The 20,300-nt window shown below is 50.5% G+C and overlaps 1 protein-coding gene across 1 annotated transcript in view; it reads left to right on the top strand.

Annotated features, from left to right (window-relative positions):
• Positions 1-20,300, top strand: part of ABCA2 (ATP binding cassette subfamily A member 2) — a 69,014-nt gene that overhangs the window by 46,849 nt on the left and 1,865 nt on the right. The window contains 26 exon segments of the mRNA XM_051976929.1: positions 1,824-2,020; positions 2,195-2,377; positions 2,572-2,756; positions 3,052-3,172; positions 4,227-4,481; positions 5,189-5,395; positions 6,878-6,980; positions 7,455-7,774; positions 8,881-9,094; positions 9,235-9,340; positions 10,167-10,278; positions 10,368-10,428; positions 10,567-10,741; positions 10,923-11,038; positions 11,147-11,294; positions 11,829-11,952; positions 12,480-12,612; positions 13,992-14,109; positions 14,417-14,595; positions 14,992-15,133; positions 17,164-17,298; positions 17,496-17,599; positions 18,507-18,599; positions 18,847-18,949; positions 19,655-19,792; positions 19,897-20,103. Of these exon segments, the coding sequence (XP_051832889.1) occupies positions 1,824-2,020; positions 2,195-2,377; positions 2,572-2,756; positions 3,052-3,172; positions 4,227-4,481; positions 5,189-5,395; positions 6,878-6,980; positions 7,455-7,774; positions 8,881-9,094; positions 9,235-9,340; positions 10,167-10,278; positions 10,368-10,428; positions 10,567-10,741; positions 10,923-11,038; positions 11,147-11,294; positions 11,829-11,952; positions 12,480-12,612; positions 13,992-14,109; positions 14,417-14,595; positions 14,992-15,133; positions 17,164-17,298; positions 17,496-17,599; positions 18,507-18,599; positions 18,847-18,949; positions 19,655-19,792; positions 19,897-20,103 (3,979 nt within the window).

Consider the following 20,300-nt stretch of genomic DNA (forward strand, 5'->3'; position numbering starts at 1 on the left):
ATATTTTTTTAAAGTAAGAAAAATCAAGGAGATGAGAAAATTTTACTTCAGTTTGCACTCAGTTCAGTTCTCTGGATATGGATAATATTTTTCATCATGAGTCCTTTGGAATGATCTTGGATCACTGTATTGATTAGAATAGCCAATCTTTCACAGTTGATCATCATTAAAACATTGCTGTTACTGTGCACAATGATCTCCAGGTTCTTCTCATTTTGCTTTGCATCAGTTCATATAGGTCTTACCATGTTTTTTCTGAAATCATGCCCTTTGTTTTCTAAAATGTGTTTTGTCAGGCAGGGATTCTCATACGGTTTTAACCCACTTTTTTTTTTGTCTCTCCAAGTAGAACTTGTGAGTTTATCCTTCTCTTTAACCATAACTTCCTTTTGTCTTCTGGTTTCATTTGTAATAGGAGTTCATCTTTTTTATGTCATGATCTCTCCCCCATGATAATCTGGTGAAGTCCAGGAACTTCTCAGGAATAGTGTAAAATAGACAGTTTGATAAAGGAAATGATAAAAGAAACCAATTATATATATGTGTGTGTGTATGTATATATATATGTTTTTTTTTTTTTAGTGTGGCTTTCCCCCCTATCTAAATTCATAGACCCCTTAAGGAACCAGATTAAGAATCCTTGAGATTGTTAAGACAGGCAAAATTTATATTGTCCAGTAACAAGTTTGAGCATTTGTCACTGGACAAGGATCTCTCATTTAGAGTACTAGCTAAATGTTTATAAGTAGTCTAAAAAGATTAGTAATCTCTATTCACTTCTGTATTCCTTTGCCTCTGTCTCAACAAGCAGAATGGTATCATGTAAAACCCAGAGTCATTTTACATTTTTCTTTGTCTCATGGGTTGCCAGAGCCAAAGAATTCATTACCATAAAGGCAGCCTACTGGTGATGAGCCCTTCCCTCTGTACTTAGGCTGGTCCTTTAAAAACAGCCATAATGTGCTGCTGGGACTGTTTTAGAGCTTCTTGAGCGTGATATAATCTGCCAAAGCTGGAATTCTGCTGTCATAGACTTTGAGGATCCAGGGACGCCTGGATTTGTCTGTAAAATAGGAACGATACTTCTTACTTTCTTGTTCACAGGCTTGTTGTGAGGAAAGTGCTTTGTAACCCTTGAAATGTTATTGAAATTTTAAATGAGTTACTATTATTATAGGAGGTGGACAGGGGCAGGAGAGACAAGTATTGCCAAACTTGAGATGAAAATTATTAAAGGCAAGTGATTGTACAGATGTCACGATTCATTTGTGTAGTATATAGTCTTATAGAAAACTTTTAGAAAAATGGGAATCAAGTTCTGTGAGGTCATTCAGACCTCTCTGAAGGGGGCTTGGACAATAATTTATATCTAATTTTCTTGGTCATAATAATAGCTAATAATAATAGTTAACATTTATGTAGCACTTAGTGAGTGCTAGGCGCTGTGCTAACTGCTTTACACATTTATTTCATTTGATCCTCAAAACAACCCTGGGAGGTAGGTCTGTTATTATCCCAATTTGATTAATAAGGAAACTGAGTCAGACAGGGTTGCCCAACTAGTGAGTGTCTGAGGCTGGGTTTGGATCTGGGTTTTTTGGTTCCAGGCTCAGCTCCGTTTTCACTGAGCCATCCTCCTGAGCGAGGGGGTCCCGTTATAGAAGGAGGCCATCTTGATGCTCTTGTCACCAGTCTGTGAGCTGAGGGAGGGACGGATTTCCCTACATGCCCTGCACTTAGCACAGTGTCTGGTACATAGTAGAGACCTGGTGAATGCTTGTTAGCCCGATTCACCAATCCACGCCCGCTCTCTTCCTGCCTAGGATGATTGAGGACCTGGAGTTGTCCAATAAGCGTCACTCACTGGTGCAAACCTTGTCTGGGGGGATGAAGAGGAAGCTCTCCGTGGCTATCGCCTTCGTGGGAGGTTCCCGCGCCATCATCCTGGATGAGCCCACGGCTGGCGTTGATCCCTATGCCCGCCGGGCCATCTGGGACCTCATCCTGAAGTACAAGCCCGGTGAGATGGGTGGGGGAGGGGGGTCGGGGAGTGGGGCTGAAGGTGGGCCACAGGCAGTCATCACCAGCATTTCTAAGGCATCTACTGTGCGCTGCGGATTCTGGGTCAGCCGGGGTTTCTGTCCGAGTCCTTAAGGGACTCTGGAGCATCCCTAGTTTCCCTGTGACTCCTCAGGACGGACCATCCTTCTGTCTACTCACCACATGGATGAAGCGGACCTCCTGGGGGACCGCATTGCCATTATCTCCCATGGCAAGCTCAAGTGCTGTGGGTCCTCACTGTTCCTGAAGAGCACCTACGGAGATGGCTACCGGCTCACCCTGGTCAAGCGGCAGGCGGAGCCTGGCACTGTGTCTGGTCTGTGCCCTGGGTCCCTTTGCACTCTCCCTTGCCTTCAGCCCCTGATGTTTCCCCTTCAGTTCCTCACCTGCCCCCCCTCCTTTTCCCACCTGCACTGATTCCCTTCTTTGGCTAATTTCCCAGCTGCTGGTGAGGAGGGGTCCCCTCGTCCCACGCCCCTCACTGACCCGCTCTCTGTTCTACTCTCCCAGAGCCTGGCCAGACGCCCAGCTCTCCTGCCTCCTCGGCCCTCAGCCCCTGCTCTGAAACCCGGGTGTCCCAGTTCATCAAGAAGTACGTGGCCTCCTGTCTGCTTATCTCGGACACCAACACCGAACTCTCCTACATCCTGCCCAGCGAGGCCGCTAAGAAAGGAGGCTTCGAGCGGCTTTTCCAGGTAGAGAGCTCATGCTGATGGGCGACCAGGGGCTTGTGCCTCTCCCAGGGACTCTGAGCACCCCTCCAAATCAGAGGCCCTGTAGGGGAATGACTGGGGAGATGCTCAGACCTGGGCGGGAGGGCAGCAGGAGGGAGTGTGGGGCTGCCGAACGGGGGGACGGTGGAGAGCGCCTGCGTCCTGTGGGAAGGCGTTTGCACTTCAGCACGCCTTCTCGGGGGCTGTGGGGGCGACTTGGGGGGCCGGGTTCTTGAAGTACCTCTGCCTCTCTGTGGCTTGCTCTGTGCTTGGGCAGCACCTGGAATTAAGCTTGGAGGAGCTACAGCTGACCAGTTTTGGGCTCATGGACACCACCCTGGAAGAAGTTTTCCTCAAGGTTTCTGAGGAGGACCAGTCCCTGGAAAACAGTGAGGCTGGTAAGCGGGGCTTGGGGGGACAGTCAGACTCCAGGCGGCAGTGATGTCGAAGTGGGGCTGGCCTGGTAGCACTGGGTGTTGTCAGACAGATCCTCTGTGTTTGGGGGGTTGGGGGTCTGGGTGGGATAATGAGATGGAATGAATAAACTTTTATCATATAAGTTCATTCCGTTTTCCTACTGAGTACCCTCCATGCAAAGGATGGGCACTTTATAATAGGGTGGCAGAGAGGTATAAAATCTGCAGGACAGAATGGCTCAGCATGGTGCAGAGGGCACATAATAGACTCGATTCCTGCCCTTACGGGATTTACAGTCTAGTAGGGAAGAAGAGACCTGAGCCCACAGCATATACGGTTCTCAGAATACAGAATGTACACAATGCATGTAGCGTGTGCAGAACAGACAGACCTCAGGGACCTACAGTTCCCTTGCCACATAGCACGGGGCCCTGTGTCCCAGTGTGGAAGGCTCATGGGGAGGTGTCCCTCCTTGTTCTCATTATGAGACAGAGCCTTGAGAAGTCATTAGATACATTCCTTTATCTCCAGTTATCGGCCTACCTACCCTGACCCAGATAGATAAAGTATTTATTCTGTACCAAACACTGCTCCAAACAGGAAGAATGCAAGTACTAGCAAGTCAGTCGTTTTTGCCCTCGAGGCGTTTATTCTAAAAGGAAGAAGGTGACCCTTAGAAGAGAGCTAGAAAGGGGAGGGGGGTGAGCCAGTCTGGGAGTAGTGAAGATACTAGTGAGATAAGGCAAAAATTCACCCATCACAGCTGAGGGACCTAGGGGCAGACTAAGCTACTGATGGAGAAGTGGTAGAGATGATTAAGGCTAAAAAAAGGGAGCCCCAGCAAGATAGAGTGGGAAAGGTCAGATGGGTGGGGTCCACAGCTGCCCAGCAGAGGGGAGAGGTTTGGGTTCTGGGTGGACAGACAAGGAAGAGCTCACTGTCCCCTTGAATCATGGGGACCAGGAATTGGAACGGGGTAAGACAGGTATCCAGTCCCCTGCAGACGCAGTGACAGCCCCCCCTCCACCCCACCAGACATAAAGGAGTCAAAGAAGGATGCTCTCCCTAAGGCCGAGGTGCAGAAGGACCGAGAGGTGGCCGGCTCGCCCCGAGCGGAGCACAGCAACCTGGTGGGCTGCTCTCAGCTGGCCCAGTCCCAGGCCTCCCTGCGCTCCTCTTCCTCGGCAGGCTCAGTCAGGGGGGATGAGGAAGGCGCCTATGTTGAAGTCTATGGTGACTACTCACCCCTCTTCGACAACCTTCAGGACCCTGATAATGTCAGCCTACAAGGTAGGCAAAGCCAAACCAGTGGCTACTGTTAAATGGGACTGGGGGGGGAACTTTAGGGGTCTCCTGGGGTGCTCTGGTCTGACTGATGCTCTCCGGAGACATAGACAGTCACCCAGCATCTAAGCCCCCTCTCCTGTCCCTCAGGCTCTCCCAGGCCCCCCTCTCTTAATCCCCAGGGCCCTACATCTCCATCTCTTCTATGAGCCCTGTCAGTTGCCCACCTCCTCAAACTCCTGACATACGTCCACCCTAGCCAGTCTCCAAAGGCCTCCTCCCTCACAACCACATACAGTCTCCAACTCCATAGGCCCCCTCGTCATTCTGTCAACCAGGCGTCTTTTCTCCAACTCCTGCCTCCCTATAGTCCATGGGGACTCTCCCCATGATCTCCCCAGATCTTTTTGGGCCTCATGTCTAACCTCCCAAGAATTCCTCTAGATGCTGCTGATTCCCCGACACACACACCAAGATCCCTCCTCTTTTCCCCCTTTTCTGATCCTCTACAATCACTTTCTGAGGGATAAAGATTTTCCCTCTGCCCTTCCAGTAATTTGTAAGTCAAGAAACCCCTTGCGGGGGTCAGGGTCTGATTCCAGAGCCGTGGGGATGCCCAGGCGTCTTTCCTCTGAGCGTCTGTCCTAGCTTGGAGATGAGAGGGAAGGGAAGATGGAGGAGGAGGATCTGAGTCCATGTCTTCCTTTTTGCAGAGGTGGAGGCTGAGACCTTGTCGATGGTGGGCCAGGGCAGCTCCAAGCTCGAAGGCTGGTGGCTGAAGCTGCGCCAGTTTCATGGGCTCTTGGTCAAACGATTCCACTGCGCTCGGCGCAACACCAAGGCCCTCTTCTCCCAGATCCTGCTGCCTGCCTTTTTTGTCTGTGTGGCCATGACTGTGGCCCTCTCCGTCCCCGAGATCGGTAGGGGTCTGAGCACGGGGTCCCTGTTCTGTAGGAGGGGGATCCTGAGAGGCAGCCCCACTGCTGTTTGGGAGATGGAGAGTCCTGGACCTGGGGCAGCATCCCTAGTTTCTAGACCATCCATGGACGACCCATCTTGTGGTTGTTTCGTTCAAGTCATTGTTCTAGGAACTATGGGAGACGCAGCCTTCTGCCTGAGGGAGCTTGTGGTCTAGGAAGGGGTTAACCCAAGTCCTGGATAAGAAGTCAAGAAACTTGGCTTCCAGCCCCAGCTCGCACTAACTCCATGAGCCGGTCATGTTTGCTCTTTTAGGACTTAGTTTTCGCTTCTGTGAAATGAAAGGGTAGCCAGGATAAGTAAGCTGTTAGGCATCCTATTCTGCAGCCAGAGCATTTCCCCCAATATCTCACTCTCAGGAATGAACCTCTGCATGGTTCTCATCTTCCAGGCATTTAACTCAGCTCCCAGGAAGCCTATTTTGTTCTGGCCATCAGGGAGTGCAGTCCCTCGGCTTACTTCCCTTAGGCTGAAGCTCAGTGCCAATGGGGCTTTAAGGAGTCGGGGACCTAAGCTCCTTACTGACCTGGGCTAAGATGAGATGTTCCCATGCCATCTACCTACCCCATGAGGCAAGGGAATCCTAGAGGGCAAGAATGATAGAACTTGAGAGCTTGCAAAGAACTTTCCTAATGATGTGGGGTATAGTCACCCTAGAGTGGTAGCAGTGGTGGAATAGCAGTAGTAGGAGAAGTAATAGTACTAATTGTAGAAAACACAGTGATTGCAGAAGTAGTAGTAGTAGAAGTAATAGTAATAGTAGTAGTTAGTAGTAGTAGAAGTAATAGTAGTAGTAGGAGTAATAGTAATAGTAGTTAGTAATAGTAGAAGTAATAGTAATAGTAGTAGTAGAAGTACTAGTAATTATAAGTAGTTTGTAGTAGAATAGTAATTGTAGTAGTAATAAGTACTAGTAATTATAGTAATAGTAGTAGCAGTACTAGTAGTAGTGTAGTAGAAGTAATAGTAGGAGTAGGAGTAACAGTAATAATAGTAGTAGTTAGTAGTAGAAGTAATAGTAATAGTAGTAGTAGAATAGTAATTATAGTAGTTAGTAGTAATAAAATAGTAATTGTAGTAGTTAGTAATAAGTACTAGTAATTGTAGTAGTTAATAGTAGAAGTACTAGTAGTAGTTAGTAGTAGAATAGTAATAGTAGTAGTAATAGGAGTTAGAAGTAGTAGTAATAGTAAAAGTAGTAGTTATTGTTTCTCCTTTGTTCTCCAAGAGGACCAGGTTGGGGATGCCATGCCATATAAGAAAATTGGGTTTAAGTGTGGGAGGACTGGGCAAGGTCACCGCCTCACTTTCCCCTCCAGAGCCAGCTGGGCCCAGTAGCCACTGCCATGTGGCAGTCGGGAGGTAGGGCTGTCCCACTAGTGCCCTCCTCACCCCCAGCTCAGCCCCCCTTTTCTCCACCCTAGGTGACCTGCCCCCCCTGATCCTCTCACCCTCCCAGTACCACAACTACACTCAGCCCCGGGGCAATTTCATCCCCTATGCAAATGAAGAGCGACATGAATATCGGTGAGCTCCCCACGGGGAAGAGGGGGCTGACACAGGGAGGTGGGGAGAGGCAATCTTGGTGCTTGGGGTGGAGAGAGAATTTCATGGGGCAGTCTCTTAATGTCAAAAATATTTATTAAATTCTATTTATTAGATATTCTATAAATACATATGAATATAATTCCATAAATTCTAGCCAATCAACTTGGCTAAGCATTAGGGCAAAACCAGCGCCTGCTCTCAGAAAGCTTACGTTCTAACGGGGAAGACAACATGTACATACAAGATACGTGAAGGGGAGGTAGGAGGAAGCCTTTTACACCTGGGACTGGTAAAGGCCTCAGGAACAAGGTGTCATTTGAGAAGCAAGAAAGAGGTTCTAGAGGTGGAGGGGAAGAGCTTCCTAAGAAGGGATCATCTAACTGGACGGGGAGCCTTCTTGGGCAGGGTGGGCCTCGGATCCCGGGGCTCACAGCCATTGATCTCTTTCCCTAGCCTCAGACTGTCCCCCGATGCCAGTCCCCAGCAGCTGGTTAACACGTTTCGCCTGCCTTCTGGCGTGGGGGCCACATGTGTGCTTAAGACCCCTGCCAATGGGACCCTGGTATTGACTCTGAACCTGAGCAGCAGTGAGTCCCGAGTGCTGGCTGCGCGATACTTCGACGCCATGTGCATCGACTCCTTCACCCAAGGGCTGCCTTTGTCCAACTTCGTTCCCCCACCACCCTCTCCTGCGCCCTCCGACTTCCCTTTGTCTCCTGATGAAGAACTCCTGAGGGCCTGGAACACCACCCTGCTGCCCGCCACCATGAGAGGTACTCGGCTCCCCGGGCCGCGGGGGTGCCCCTGTCCCTGAGATGAATGCATCAGGAGGCAGTGCCGTGGGGTGGGCCTATTCCTGGGTCAGGAAGGGAAGGCCTTTCTCCTGCTGTGCCCATGAGGGACGGCGGGCATTGTGCCCTAGTGAGGGCAGGGAAACATCTCCAGTCCTTTAAGAAATAACTCATTCACAAACATTCAGCAAGCATTTATACACAGACCTGTGAGAGGTACTGCAGATACAAAAATGGAGGTGACACCCATCTTGCCCTGAAGTCGTGTGTAGTCTGATGGGAGGAAGAGGCTTACAAATGGCTGTGCTGCCAGGAACACTGAGATCAGTGTAAAGGAGAAGTGTGGGCAAAGAGCTGCGAGACACCCGAGGAGGGGGAGATCGCTTTCATTTGGAAGGGAAGGGCTCATGGAGAAGGTGCTTTCAAATTAAGGCTCGGCAAAGGAGAGGCTTCGAGGCAGAAGTGGTGGGGGCAGGGGAGGAAGGGGAACATCATGAGCAAAGGCCTAGAGAATGGAAGAGAAGAGGTCAGAAGTAGGGAGGAAGGGAAGAAGTTCTGTTTTTCTGGATCATGGGATATAGGAAGGGTATAATAGAATAATAAAAAATAGGGGTGGCTAGGAAGTGCTATGGATAAAATCCTGGGCCTGGAGTCAGGAAAACAACTTTCTGAGTTCAAATTCTCCCTCAGACACTAACTGTGTAATGCCGGGCAAGTCATTTAACCCTATTTCCCTCAGTTTCCTCATCTGTAAAGTGAACTGGAGAAGGAAATGGTAAACCCTTCTAGTATCTTTGCCAAGAATACCCCAAATGGGGTCATGAAGAGTTAAGACAGAACTGAACAGCGAGAAAATAATTTTAAAACAAGTTGGAAAGGTGGTTGGAGGCAGATTGTGGCGCGTTGTGAGTGCTAAGCAGATGAAATTATTCTGTAGTCAATAGGTAGTGGGAGTCACTGAGAGTATTGGAGTGGATGAGGGGCATTGGGTGCGTAAAAGAGACAAATTCACAAAGGGCGGCGAGGCCAGTTAGGTCTTGGAATCCAAGTGCGAGGGAGAAAGAGCCGAACAATGACTCTGCCCACAGAGACAGTGACCACAGTTCCAGCACTGCCGCGTGTGGTCCACGAGCCCATCAAGTGCACGTGCTCCATGCAGGGGACTGGATTCTCCTGCCCCAGCGGTGTAGGTGGCCGCCCACCCCAGATGAAGGTGGTGACGGGGGACATCCTGACTGATATCACGGGCCGGAACGTGTCGGAGTATCTCCTGTACACTTCAGATCGCTTCAGACTGCACAGGTTAGGAGCAGGTACAGGGAAGGAGGGAGGGAGAAGCCTGGGGGATCCTAAGTCTCTAAGGCTTGGAGCTGGCCTAGGGAAGCGTCTTTTAACTAGCCAGGTGAGATCTTCTCCCTCCTTCCTCTCCTCTCCTCACCCAGATATGGAGCCATCACCTTTGGCAACATTCAGAAGTCAATCCCTGCCTCCTTTGGGGCCAAGGCACCCCCAATGGTGCGCAAGATTGCAGTGCGGAGAACTGCTCAGGTAAGAGGCCTGAGCCAGAACCATGGAGACAGAATATAGATCAAAGCATGTTTTTGTTGTTGCTTGTTTGCTTGTGTTTTTTTTCTTTCTTATGATTTTTCCCCCCTTTGATCAGATTTTTCTTGCACAGCATAACAAATGTGGAAATATATTTAGAAGAATTGCACACATTTAACCTATATTTGATTGCTTACTGTCTAAGGGAGGGGGGAAGGAGGAAGAAAGTTGGAACACGAGCTTTTGTAAAGGTGAATTTTGAAAACTATCTTTGCATGTATTTGGTAAAATGAAAATGTTTTTAAAAATTTAAAATAAAAAAAAAGAATTGGACATGTTTAAAGAAACTGGGTTACTTGCTGTATAGGCAAGGTGGAAGGTGAAAAGGGAAGAAGGAAAATTTGGAACATAAGAGTTTTGCAAGGGTCAGTGTTAAAAACTATCTTTGCATATATTTGGAAAAATAAAAAGCTATTATTAAAAAAAGAAAATGAAGTAATGCCAGCCAGCCAGTACCAGCTTCTACAGGGGAGATTGGGTAGGACCAAGAGCATGTCACTATCACCAGCCAAGCCCTCTTGAATGAAGATCCATCATCTATCTGCCCTTCGGAGGCCTCCTGGACAGAATGCTGGACTTGGAGCCAGGAAGACTTGCCTTTTACTAGCTCTGTGACCCTGGGCAAATCACAAAAACTCCCCGAGCCTTTCTTGGTTGAGGAATTAAATGCCACTAAATGCCAGCTCTAAGTCTGTGATCCGAAGATCACTACTCCTCCCATCTCCCTCAAGTTCATGCCCGCCATTTTGTGTGCTCCTTCCTCTCCCAGGTCTTCTATAACAACAAAGGCTACCACAGCATGCCCACCTACCTAAACACCCTCAACAATGCCATCCTTCGGGCTAACCTCCCCAAGAGCAAAGGAAACCCCGCAGCCTACGGTGAGTCACGGAGGGACTGACGGGAGTGCCACCGAGGGGAGCCAAGATGGCCCCTCGCAGGGCCTAAGTGTCCCCTCCCTTGTGCCCAGGAATCACCGTCACCAACCACCCCATGAATAAGACCAGCGCCAGCCTCTCCTTGGATTACCTGTATGTTACCAAGAGGGCCCGGGGGTGGGGCTGGGGGCGGATCCGTGCTCTCCCCTCGGGACCAGAAAGGGGAGCACTGTGCCTCCCTGGGGCGGGGCTGGGGCCTGGCTGACTGCCCATTTCTCGGTCTGCCCGCAGCCTGCAGGGCACGGACGTGGTCATCGCCATCTTCATCATCGTGGCCATGTCCTTCGTGCCGGCCAGCTTTGTGGTCTTTCTGGTGGCCGAGAAGGCCACGAAGGCCAAGCACCTTCAGTTTGTCAGCGGCTGCAACCCCGTCATCTACTGGCTGGCCAACTACGTGTGGGACATGGTAAGGGCATCCCTGCAGGGCCCTCAGGGCCCCGCCCCGGGGCGCCCCCCGCCGGGTCAGCAGCCCCCGCTGCCACCTCTCTCCTTCCGGTCTCGGCCGCTCCCCCACAGGCTGGGCCCTCGGGCCGTGGCAGAGCCCGGCAGTAGTGTGACTTTCCCTCCCCCTCTCCCGTGTCTTCCAGCTGAACTACCTGGTGCCGGCCACTTGCTGCATCATCATCCTCTTTGTGTTCGACCTTCCTGCCTACACGTCCCCCACCAACTTCCCCGCTGTGCTCTCCCTCTTCCTGCTCTACGGGTATGGTCTCGGGGCTCCCGGGAGGGAGGGAAGGGGCGGCCCCGGCCCCGGGCACGGCGGAGACGCGGGCGCCGGAAGCTGTCCTCATGGCCCCTCTTCCGCTCGCAGCTGGTCAATCACCCCCATCATGTACCCCGCCTCCTTCTGGTTCGAAGTGCCCAGCTCGGCCTACGTCTTCCTCATTGTCATCAACCTCTTCATCGGCATCACCGCCACCGTGGCCACGTTCCTGCTGCAACTCTTCGAACATGACAAGGTGCCCGAGTGCCAGGGCGGGTGGGCGCCGCGGGCTCCTATCCAGAGAGCAGGGAGGCGCTGCAGTCCCCCACCCCCAGGGGGCGTCACACTGGCGTTGGAGTCGCCCCTTGGCGGCCATGGATGCCCTATTAGCAACTGCAGTTCCCCACCCCCAGGGGGCGTCACACTGTCATTGGAGTCGCCCCTTGGATGCCCTATTAGCAGCTGCAGTCCCCCGTCCCCAGGGGGCGTCACACGGGCGTTGGAGTCGCCCTTTGGTGGCCATGGATGCCCTATTAGCAGCTGCAGTCCCCCACCCCCAGGGGGCGCCACACTGGCATTGGAGACGCCCCTTGGCGACCATGGATGCCCTATTAGCAGCTGCAGTCCCCCATCCCCAGGGGGTGTCACACTGTCGTTGGAGTTCCCCTTGGCGGCAGTGGATGAGGTGCCTGGCCAGGAACCGTGGCCCTTTTTCCAGGGGCGACCCCTCCCAAGGAACCTGCCCTCCCAGGCAGGATTGATGGAGCTTTTTACCTGCTTTCCTCCCCAGGATCTGAAACTAGTAAACAGTTACCTGAAGAGCTGCTTCCTCATCTTCCCCAACTACAACCTGGGCCACGGGCTCATGGAGATGGCGTACAACGAGTACATCAATGAGTATTACGCTAAGATAGGTGAGCCCGGAAGGGGAAGCGGGAGCTCGGGGCTTGGGACTCTGCTCCAGGGGTGGGGGTGGGGGGGCAGAATGGGGCCGCGGGCTCTGGGTGACCGGGGAAGGGCCGGGGGAAAGAGGCCGCCCAGACAGGGTCTCTCAGTGGGGCCAGCTGGGGGGGGGAAGGGAGGAGAGGGGAGGAGGGGAGGCGGAGGGCTAAACACGGCTCAGGGAGGGGTTTGCCTCCCTCCGCCTTCAGTACTGATCCAGGGCTCTTCTCCTGCCCGAGGAGAGCGCAGACTCATTCTCACTAGGGTCACTAGGGTGTGAATGTGGGAGCCTTCCCAAGGGCTTTTGCATTTTATTAGAGCTCTTGAGAGGGCAGGGATTACTCTGAAGGGACGTTTTAAAAATGGAGTTTCAGGCAGTGTGGTGGAGGTGCTTTGGGTTGGGAGGTGCTTCCTGCTGCCTCTCACACCACATCGATCCGGAGGTGGCCTAGGCTTTTTCCGGGTAAGACCCCAATAAGATCCCCCTTTTCTCCCACAGGCCAGTTCGACAAAATGAAATCCCCCTTCGAATGGGACATCGTGACAAGAGGCCTGGTTGCCATGACAATAGAAGGCTTCGTAGGTTTCTTTATCACCATCATGTGTCAGTACAACTTCCTTCGGCAGCCCCAGTGAGTGTGTGGGGCCAGGTCAAAGAAGCCCATATAAGCTGAGGTGGTATTGGGAAGAATCGGCAGTTTTAGGGGGATTTCTTCTGCATTGGGAGAGGGGGTCTTGCCTTGTCTTCCCCTTGCACAGTCAGGAAAGGGGGAAGAACAGGTGGAGATGAGGAAATCCTCTTGGATTGCATCTAGAATGAGGGAAATAATGTTGTCCTTCGTCCTAGGCAGACTCCCTTTGAAATAATGTGTCTAGTTCTGGAATGTCATTTTTTGGGAAGGCCTAGTAGGAAGAAACTGGAAAACATGTAACAAAAAGATTGGAAAGGCACTAAGGAGATTTAGTCTGGAGGAAAAAAGCCATAGGAGAGGGAAATATTAGTTGCTGTCAGGAATCACACAGGTTGTCATATGGAAGAGAATTTAAACTTTCTTTGTTCCCAGAAGGCAGAATTAAGAATAAAGGATGAAATAAATAAATAATTTTTTTAAAAAACTCTCTTAAAAAAAAGAACAATAAACATTACGCAAGGTAGACTTGGTTTCCTTGATAATTAAAGTTGTCCAAAAATAGAATGGGCTTCCTTGGAGATATAATGGGTTTCCTGTTCAAATAGAGGCTAGATGGCTAGTCAGCCGGTACAAAGGTGAAAATATGGTTTGATCAATGTTCAGTCTCTATAGTCTTCTCTCTCTCTATGTTGGGTGATTATTGAAATTGCCTTGAATTACTATTGAAATCACCTTGAATCACCTTATTACTGAAAAGAGCCAATCATAATTGATCATCATATAATCTTGTTGTTGTTGTATACAATGTTCTCTTGGTTCTAGTCACTTCACTTAGCATCAGTTCATATAAGTCTTTTCAGGCTTTTCTGAAATTAGCCTGCTCATCATTTCGTATAGAACAATAATATTCCATAATATTCATATACCATAACATATTCAGTCATTCTCCAACTAATGGGCATCCATTCAGTTTCCAATTCCGTGCCACAATAAAAAGAACTGCCACAAACATTTTTGCATATGTAGGTCCCTTTCCCTTCATCTATGATCTCTTTTGGATACAGACCTAATAGTGACACTGCTGGATAAAAGATTGATAGTCCTTTGGCCATAGTTCCAGATTGCTCTCCAGAATGGTTGGATCAGTTCACTTATTGTGAATATTTTCAAAGTTACTCTTTAGGTGTGGGTTAGACTAGTCTGCCTTGTTCCCTCCCAAGATTTTAATTTTTATGGTTGGGAGCATCCTGCCCTGCTCCAGGTGCTGCCCACCTCCACCGCTGAGAGCAGTTTAAGGCAGGTGAGTAGTGCTGGCTAGGCATGGCCCTTTCTCCCCATGCTCTCCTGTCCTATTTACTCCTTCCTCTTTCTCTCCCCAGGCGTCTGCCTGTATCCACCAAGCCTATTGAAGATGATGTGGATGTAGCCATTGAACGGCAGCGGGTCCTGAGGGGGGATGCAGACAATGACATGGTCAAGATCGAGAACCTGACCAAGGTGGGACCTTGGATTAAGGATTAGCCCCTGGAGACCAACCCGGGGTTTAGGGAAATAGATGAGGAAATAGTGATTGGTAAGGCAGAAGAGGCCATTCCAACCAGTGGTCGTTGGTTTAGGAAGGCCGGGGTGGTGGGAGGGAGGAGGAGGGGGGTGTTGAGTGGAGAGGATTCTGCAGGAAAGGGGAGAATTCCTGGGGCTTAGGGAGGACCCTGATGGAAGGGCCATAGAAAAACAGAGAAGCCCTCAGCTTGGGTGAGAGGGACGGCGGTCTTTCTCCTGAAGCCCCAATCCCTCACTCCTGCAGGTGTACAAGTCACGGAAGATTGGGCGCATCTTAGCTGTAGACCGGCTCTGCGTGGGCGTGCGACCGGGAGAATGCTTTGGCCTCCTTGGTGTCAACGGGGCTGGAAAGACTAGTACCTTTAAGATGCTGACGGGAGATGAGAGTACCACGGGAGGCGAGGCATTCATCAACGGACACAGGTGCCCAGGGGCCTTGGCAGGGGCCCATGGGAGGGGCTGCCTCGGGGCACGGGCCTGGGCTGGAAGCCAGGACACAGACCTGAGTAGGGCTGGCACTTGCCATGCTGGTCTTGCCCGTGGAGCTGGGGGCTCTGTCAGGGAGAGCAGGAGGGCCATAGTGGAGAATAAAGTCTTCGGGCAGTTTTAAGCTTGCCGATTAAGACCTCACTGAGGTTTTTGGAATCCCTTGCTTTGTCTGTAATGAGGGACGTCCTGTGGCTAGTGGCAGATGCAGGCCACTGGTCTTGGGAGTGAGGAGCTGAGGTCTGGGGGGCGAGAGACGTGGGTAAGAGCCAGACACAGTCTGGGGAGCAGTGTGGGCAGTGCCAGGCCTGAGTGGTTACATGGTCTCTGCAGCGTCCTGAAAGAACTCCTCCAAGTACAGCAGAGTCTGGGCTACTGTCCACAGTTTGATGCCCTGTTTGATGAGCTTACGGCCCAAGAGCACTTGGAACTCTACACAAGACTCCGAGGGGTCCCCTGGAAGGACGAGGAAAGGGTGAGCAGGCTGGATGGGCCCCCAAGGATTGGGTGAGGAAGTATTCCGACTGGAGATGTTGGCCAAAAAAGTGGAAGGGAGCCCTGAGGGGTTAGTTTGGGAGGCAGTGGATTGAGGGAGGGTGGATGGAGCACTGGACTTTTAATCAGGAGGATAGTTACAAGTTTTGTGAATCCAGACAGCTCACTGAGTCCCAGTTTGTCCAAAAGTGGAGGAAAGGAGTCTTGATTGCTTTTAAGGTCCCTTCCAACTCCAGAGCTATTTCTCTGCAATCTTAGAGCTATTAATGGCTGGGGGAAGGGAAGAGAAGAAATGGGATTGATCTTGGGGGAGGGATTGTTTATATAGGGGCAAGCATGACCAGAGTCATGGGGAGGACCAGGATATGGAAAAATCTCTGAGCAGTGGGATGAGTCTTTGTCCCTACTGAATGAAATCCTATTTCCCCTGCTCACCCCTGAGGATTCCCTAAAGGGGAAGGAGCATGAGTTTGCAAGGGATGAAAAGTGCCTCGGGGGAGCATGGACCTTGGTCAGATTCCCTTCTGTGGGAAAGGAAAAAACAGCCTCATGGCCTACCTCTCCCGTATTCCCACTCGTCAGTATGTGAAGAACTGTCATAAAAGAAGGCTGTACATTAAACATGTATGGCCTCACTCCAGGGCACTGTGAGCAGGGTACAGAAGTCATAAGCAGTTAGATTACAAGTTCGGAAAAGCAAAAGCTGATTAAAAAAAATTTAAATAGCTTTTTATTAACAAGTTATATGCATGGGTAATTTTACAGCATTGACAATTACCAAACCTTTTCTTCCAATTTTTCCGCTCCTTCCCTCCATCCCCTCCCCCAGATGGCAAGATGACCAATACATGTTAAATATGTTAGAGTATAAATTAAATATAAAATAAGTATACATGACCAAACCGTTATTTTGCTGTACAAAAAGAATTGAAATAGTGTACAATTAGCCTGTGAAGGAAATAAAAAATGCAGGCGGGCAAAAATAGAGGGATTGGGAATTCGATGTAATGGTTCTTAGTCATCTCCCAGAGTTCTTTCGCTGGGCGTAGCTGGTTCAGTTCATTACTGCTTGGAGCTGATTTTTTTTTTCCCCTATATTCTCTCTCTCTCTCTTTTTTAAAATAACTTTTTTATTGACAGAACCCATGCCAGGGTAATTTTTTACAGCATTATCCCTTGCATTCACTTCTGTTCCGTTTTTCCCCCTCCCTCCTTCCATCTCCTCCCCAAGATGGCAAGCAGTCCTTTACATGTTGAATAGGTTACAGTATATCCTAGATACAATATATGTGTGCAGAACCAAACAGTTTTCTTGTTGCACAGGGAGAATTGGATTCAGAAGGTATAAATAACCCAGGAAGAAAAACAAAAATGCAAGCAGTTTATATTCATTTCCCAGTATTCTTTCTTTGGGTGTAGCTGCTTCTGTCCATCTTTGATCAATTAGCTCTCTTTATCGAAGAGATCCACTTCCATCAGAATACATCCTCAAACAGTATCATTGTTGAGGTATATAATGATCTCCTGGTTCTGCTCATTTCACTTAGCATCAGTTCATGTAGGTCTCTCCAAGCCTCTCTGTATTCATCCTGCTGGTCATTCCTTACAGAACAATAATATTCCATAACGTTCATATACCACAATTTACTCAACCATTCTCCAATTGATGGGCATCCATTCATTTTCCAGTTTCTAGCCACTACAAACACGGCTGCCACAAACATTTTGGCACATACAGGTCCCTTTCCCTTCTTTAAAATCTCTTTGGGGTATAAGCCCAGTAGAAACACTGCTGGATCAAAGGGTATGCACAGTTTGATAACTTTTTGAGCATAGTTCCAAATTGTTGGAGCTGATTTTTAATGGGATGGCCTGCCGTGGTGAGTAGTGAGTTCACTGTCACTGAAGAACTCCTTCGAGGGGAGAGGGAATGACCGCTTTTGGAGGAGCTGTAAAGGAGATGTGAGTTTATCCTTGATGGCCTGAAATTCGCTGATTCTGTGTTCACAGGTGGTCAAGTGGGCATTGGAGAAACTGGAGCTGAGCAAGTACGCAGATAAGCCGGCCGGCACCTACAGCGGGGGGAATAAGAGAAAGCTGTCCACAGCCATCGCCCTCATCGGCTACCCAGCCTTCATTTTCTTGGTGAGTAGAGGCCAGGGCTGGCAGATTCCAGAGAGCAAAAGCCATACTTCAGACCTAGCCAGGGGCATGATCTCCGGGCTGGTCCCTCCACCGTCTTCCTGGGAAGAGCAAGGAGACTGGGACGTTAGAAGGAGCAGAGTCCTGGGGAGAAAGGGGAGAGGTTAACGGGGGGAGACTGACCTTGGTCCTGCTCCCAGGATGAGCCCACCACAGGCATGGACCCCAAGGCCCGACGTTTCCTATGGAACCTCATCCTGGACATTATCAAGACGGGGCGTTCAGTGGTGTTGACATCTCACAGGTTAGTGACCTTGCTCCCCGCAGGCCCATGCCCAAACTGCTTGCATAGTGGAGGAGAAAGACCCCTCAGTAAGCAATCTTAGAAGTCCAAGAGGCTTGGAGCCTTGCTGGCTCCTGGTATTCCCTCACTCCAGGGCATGGTACTCTTTATTTCACAAATTCTCATGCCTCTGCTCCTGGTGCTTCCATGCTCTCTCCTGTTCCGAATCCTGGTACATAAATGCCCTTTCTGCCAAGTTTCAATGTTTCTCTATCCCAGCGTCAAGTACCCAATGCCCTCTTCTCTGCCAGCTCCTAATTCCTTTTCTCTCTGCTATCCCTGCTTTTCCTAATTCTCTTCTCCACCAATATTATGTCTTCCCTTCTGCCATCCTCCCCTGCTCCATGCTATCTGGTTTTTAGCTTCTGATATCCCAAATGCCCTCTCCCTTCCCAGTCTCTTGTGTTTTCCTTCCATCCATACCTGGGATGCCTGATTCTCTCTTTGCCAACTCCAATCCTAATAAGTCCCTCTTTTCCCAGTTCCATGTTCCCTGGATTCCTCTTTACCAGCTCCTAGAGCCCCCATACTCTTTTCTGCCAGTTCCCAGTGTTATATGTCCCATCAGCCAGCTCCTGATAGTTTCCTGATAGTTTCCAGTGATCTTGACTCCCTCTTCTTTGCCAGTTTCCAGGGCTCTTCCCAGGTCATTTTTATCTTCATGTATTTCTCCTGTCCAATTCTCAATAAGTGCCCTGTTCTCAGGTCCAGGGAACTCAATGCTGTCTCACTGCCATCCCTCATGGTTCCTTATTCCCTTCTCTATATGAGTTTCTGGTGCTCCTGTTTGCCCCCCTTAGTAGCTGAGGGCCCCTTGGTCCCCCATGGCTGGACCCCCCTCACCTAGTTCTGATGACTCTACTCACAGCATGGAGGAATGTGAAGCACTTTGTACACGCTTGGCCATCATGGTGAATGGACGGCTCAGGTGTCTGGGCAGCATTCAGCACCTAAAGAACAGGTGAGGGGAGGGCGAGGAGAGGTGTATGTACAAAAGTGGGGATCTGGGTAGGGACAGGGGCTGAGATAGCAACAAAGGGTTGGGGCACAGGAAGGGAGAGGGACGTGGACCGGGGCTGGAACGGGGACCGAGGAGGGGAGGAGGAGCAGAGCATGGAACGGGACAGTGATGGGTGTGGGCAGTATAGGGGGGATCCTGGCTGGGAGGGGGTGGGCAGGGACAGGAGCCCACACCTTTGTTCTGCCAGGTTTGGTGATGGCTACATGATTACAGTAAGGACCAAGAGCAGCCAGAGCGTGAAGGAGGTGGTGAGGTTCTTCAACCGAAACTTCCCTGAAGCTGTGCTCAAAGTGAGGGTCAGGGGAGCCCCGAGAGGGCCTGGAGGGCTGTGAGGTGGAGCATGGGAGTTATGGGAGTACTATGAGAGGAATCAGAGGGAGGGGCGACTCTCAGGGGGATTAAGAGGGCTGGGGGACATTTCTCAGGGGCTGAGGAGCTTCAGAAAGGACCAGGAGGGCTATGAGGTGGGGCATGGGAGTTATGGGAGTATTTATTATGAGAGGAATCAGAGGGAGGGGCGACTCTCAGGGGATTCAAGAGGGCTGGGGGACATTTCTCAGGGGCTGAGGAGCTTAGAAAGGACCACAGGAAGGCGCTGTGAGGTGTATTTATTTATTTATTTATTATGAGTATTTATTATGAGAGGAATCAGAGGGAGGGGCGACTCTCAGGGGGGTCAAGGGGACAACAAGAACCAGGAGGGTTATGAGGAAATTCACAGGGAACCTAAGGGGATCAGAAGCTGTGAGGAGATCGGGGCAATCCAAAGAGATCAGGGTGAGGTAAAGCTCTTAACAGGCCTCAAGGGGTTTGAAGGATAAGGGAAAACTCCAAGGGATCAGGGATATCTTTTAGGGGTTCTATAGAAGAACAAGACAACTCTTGGAGATACTTTGAGGGAACAGGAGGGGTTGGAAAGTGCCTGATTTGGGTACCCCCTGGACGTTAGTCGAGGGCACTTGGGAAGTTGACCCCCAATTTCCTTTATCCCTCAGGAGCGACATCATACCAAAGTGCAGTATCAGCTGAAATCAGAACACATCTCCCTGGCGCAGGTGTTCAGCAAAATGGAGCAGGTGGTGGATGTGCTGGGCATCGAGGATTACTCGGTCAGTCAGACCACGCTGGACAATGTGAGTGCCCCCCCCAGCTCTTGGCAGCAGCGGCCTGAGGCAGGCGTGGGGGCGCATCACTCATTGGGCAGCGCATTCTACTTTGCTTTTCCTGTCCGATCCAGGTGTTTGTGAACTTTGCCAAGAAGCAGAGTGATAACTTGGAGCCCCAAGAGGCAGAGCCGGGCTGTGCCCTCCAGTCCCCCCTGGCTCGGCTGCTCAGTCTGCTCCGACCCCGTCCCGCACCTACGGAGCTCCGTGCTCTGGTCACGGATGAACCCGAGGACCTTGATACAGATGATGAGGGGCTCATCAGTTTTGAGGAGGAGAGGGTGAGGCTCTAGCCCCGTGGCCGAGGTGTCATGGATGGGGTTCACGGTTCCATGGGCACTCTAACCCCCAAAGGATTAGGGCCCAGGGCTTTGTGCAGAATCCAGCAGTTACAGGCCCTGGGACTCCCCCATCTCCTCTCCTGCCTGATGCATTGTTGACACAGAGACCTAGTGACTGATAGAGAGTAATAAAGGGA

This window comes from Antechinus flavipes, chromosome 2, assembly GCF_016432865.1.
Source record: "Antechinus flavipes isolate AdamAnt ecotype Samford, QLD, Australia chromosome 2, AdamAnt_v2, whole genome shotgun sequence".
Classification (NCBI taxonomy): Eukaryota; Metazoa; Chordata; class Mammalia; order Dasyuromorphia; family Dasyuridae; genus Antechinus; species Antechinus flavipes.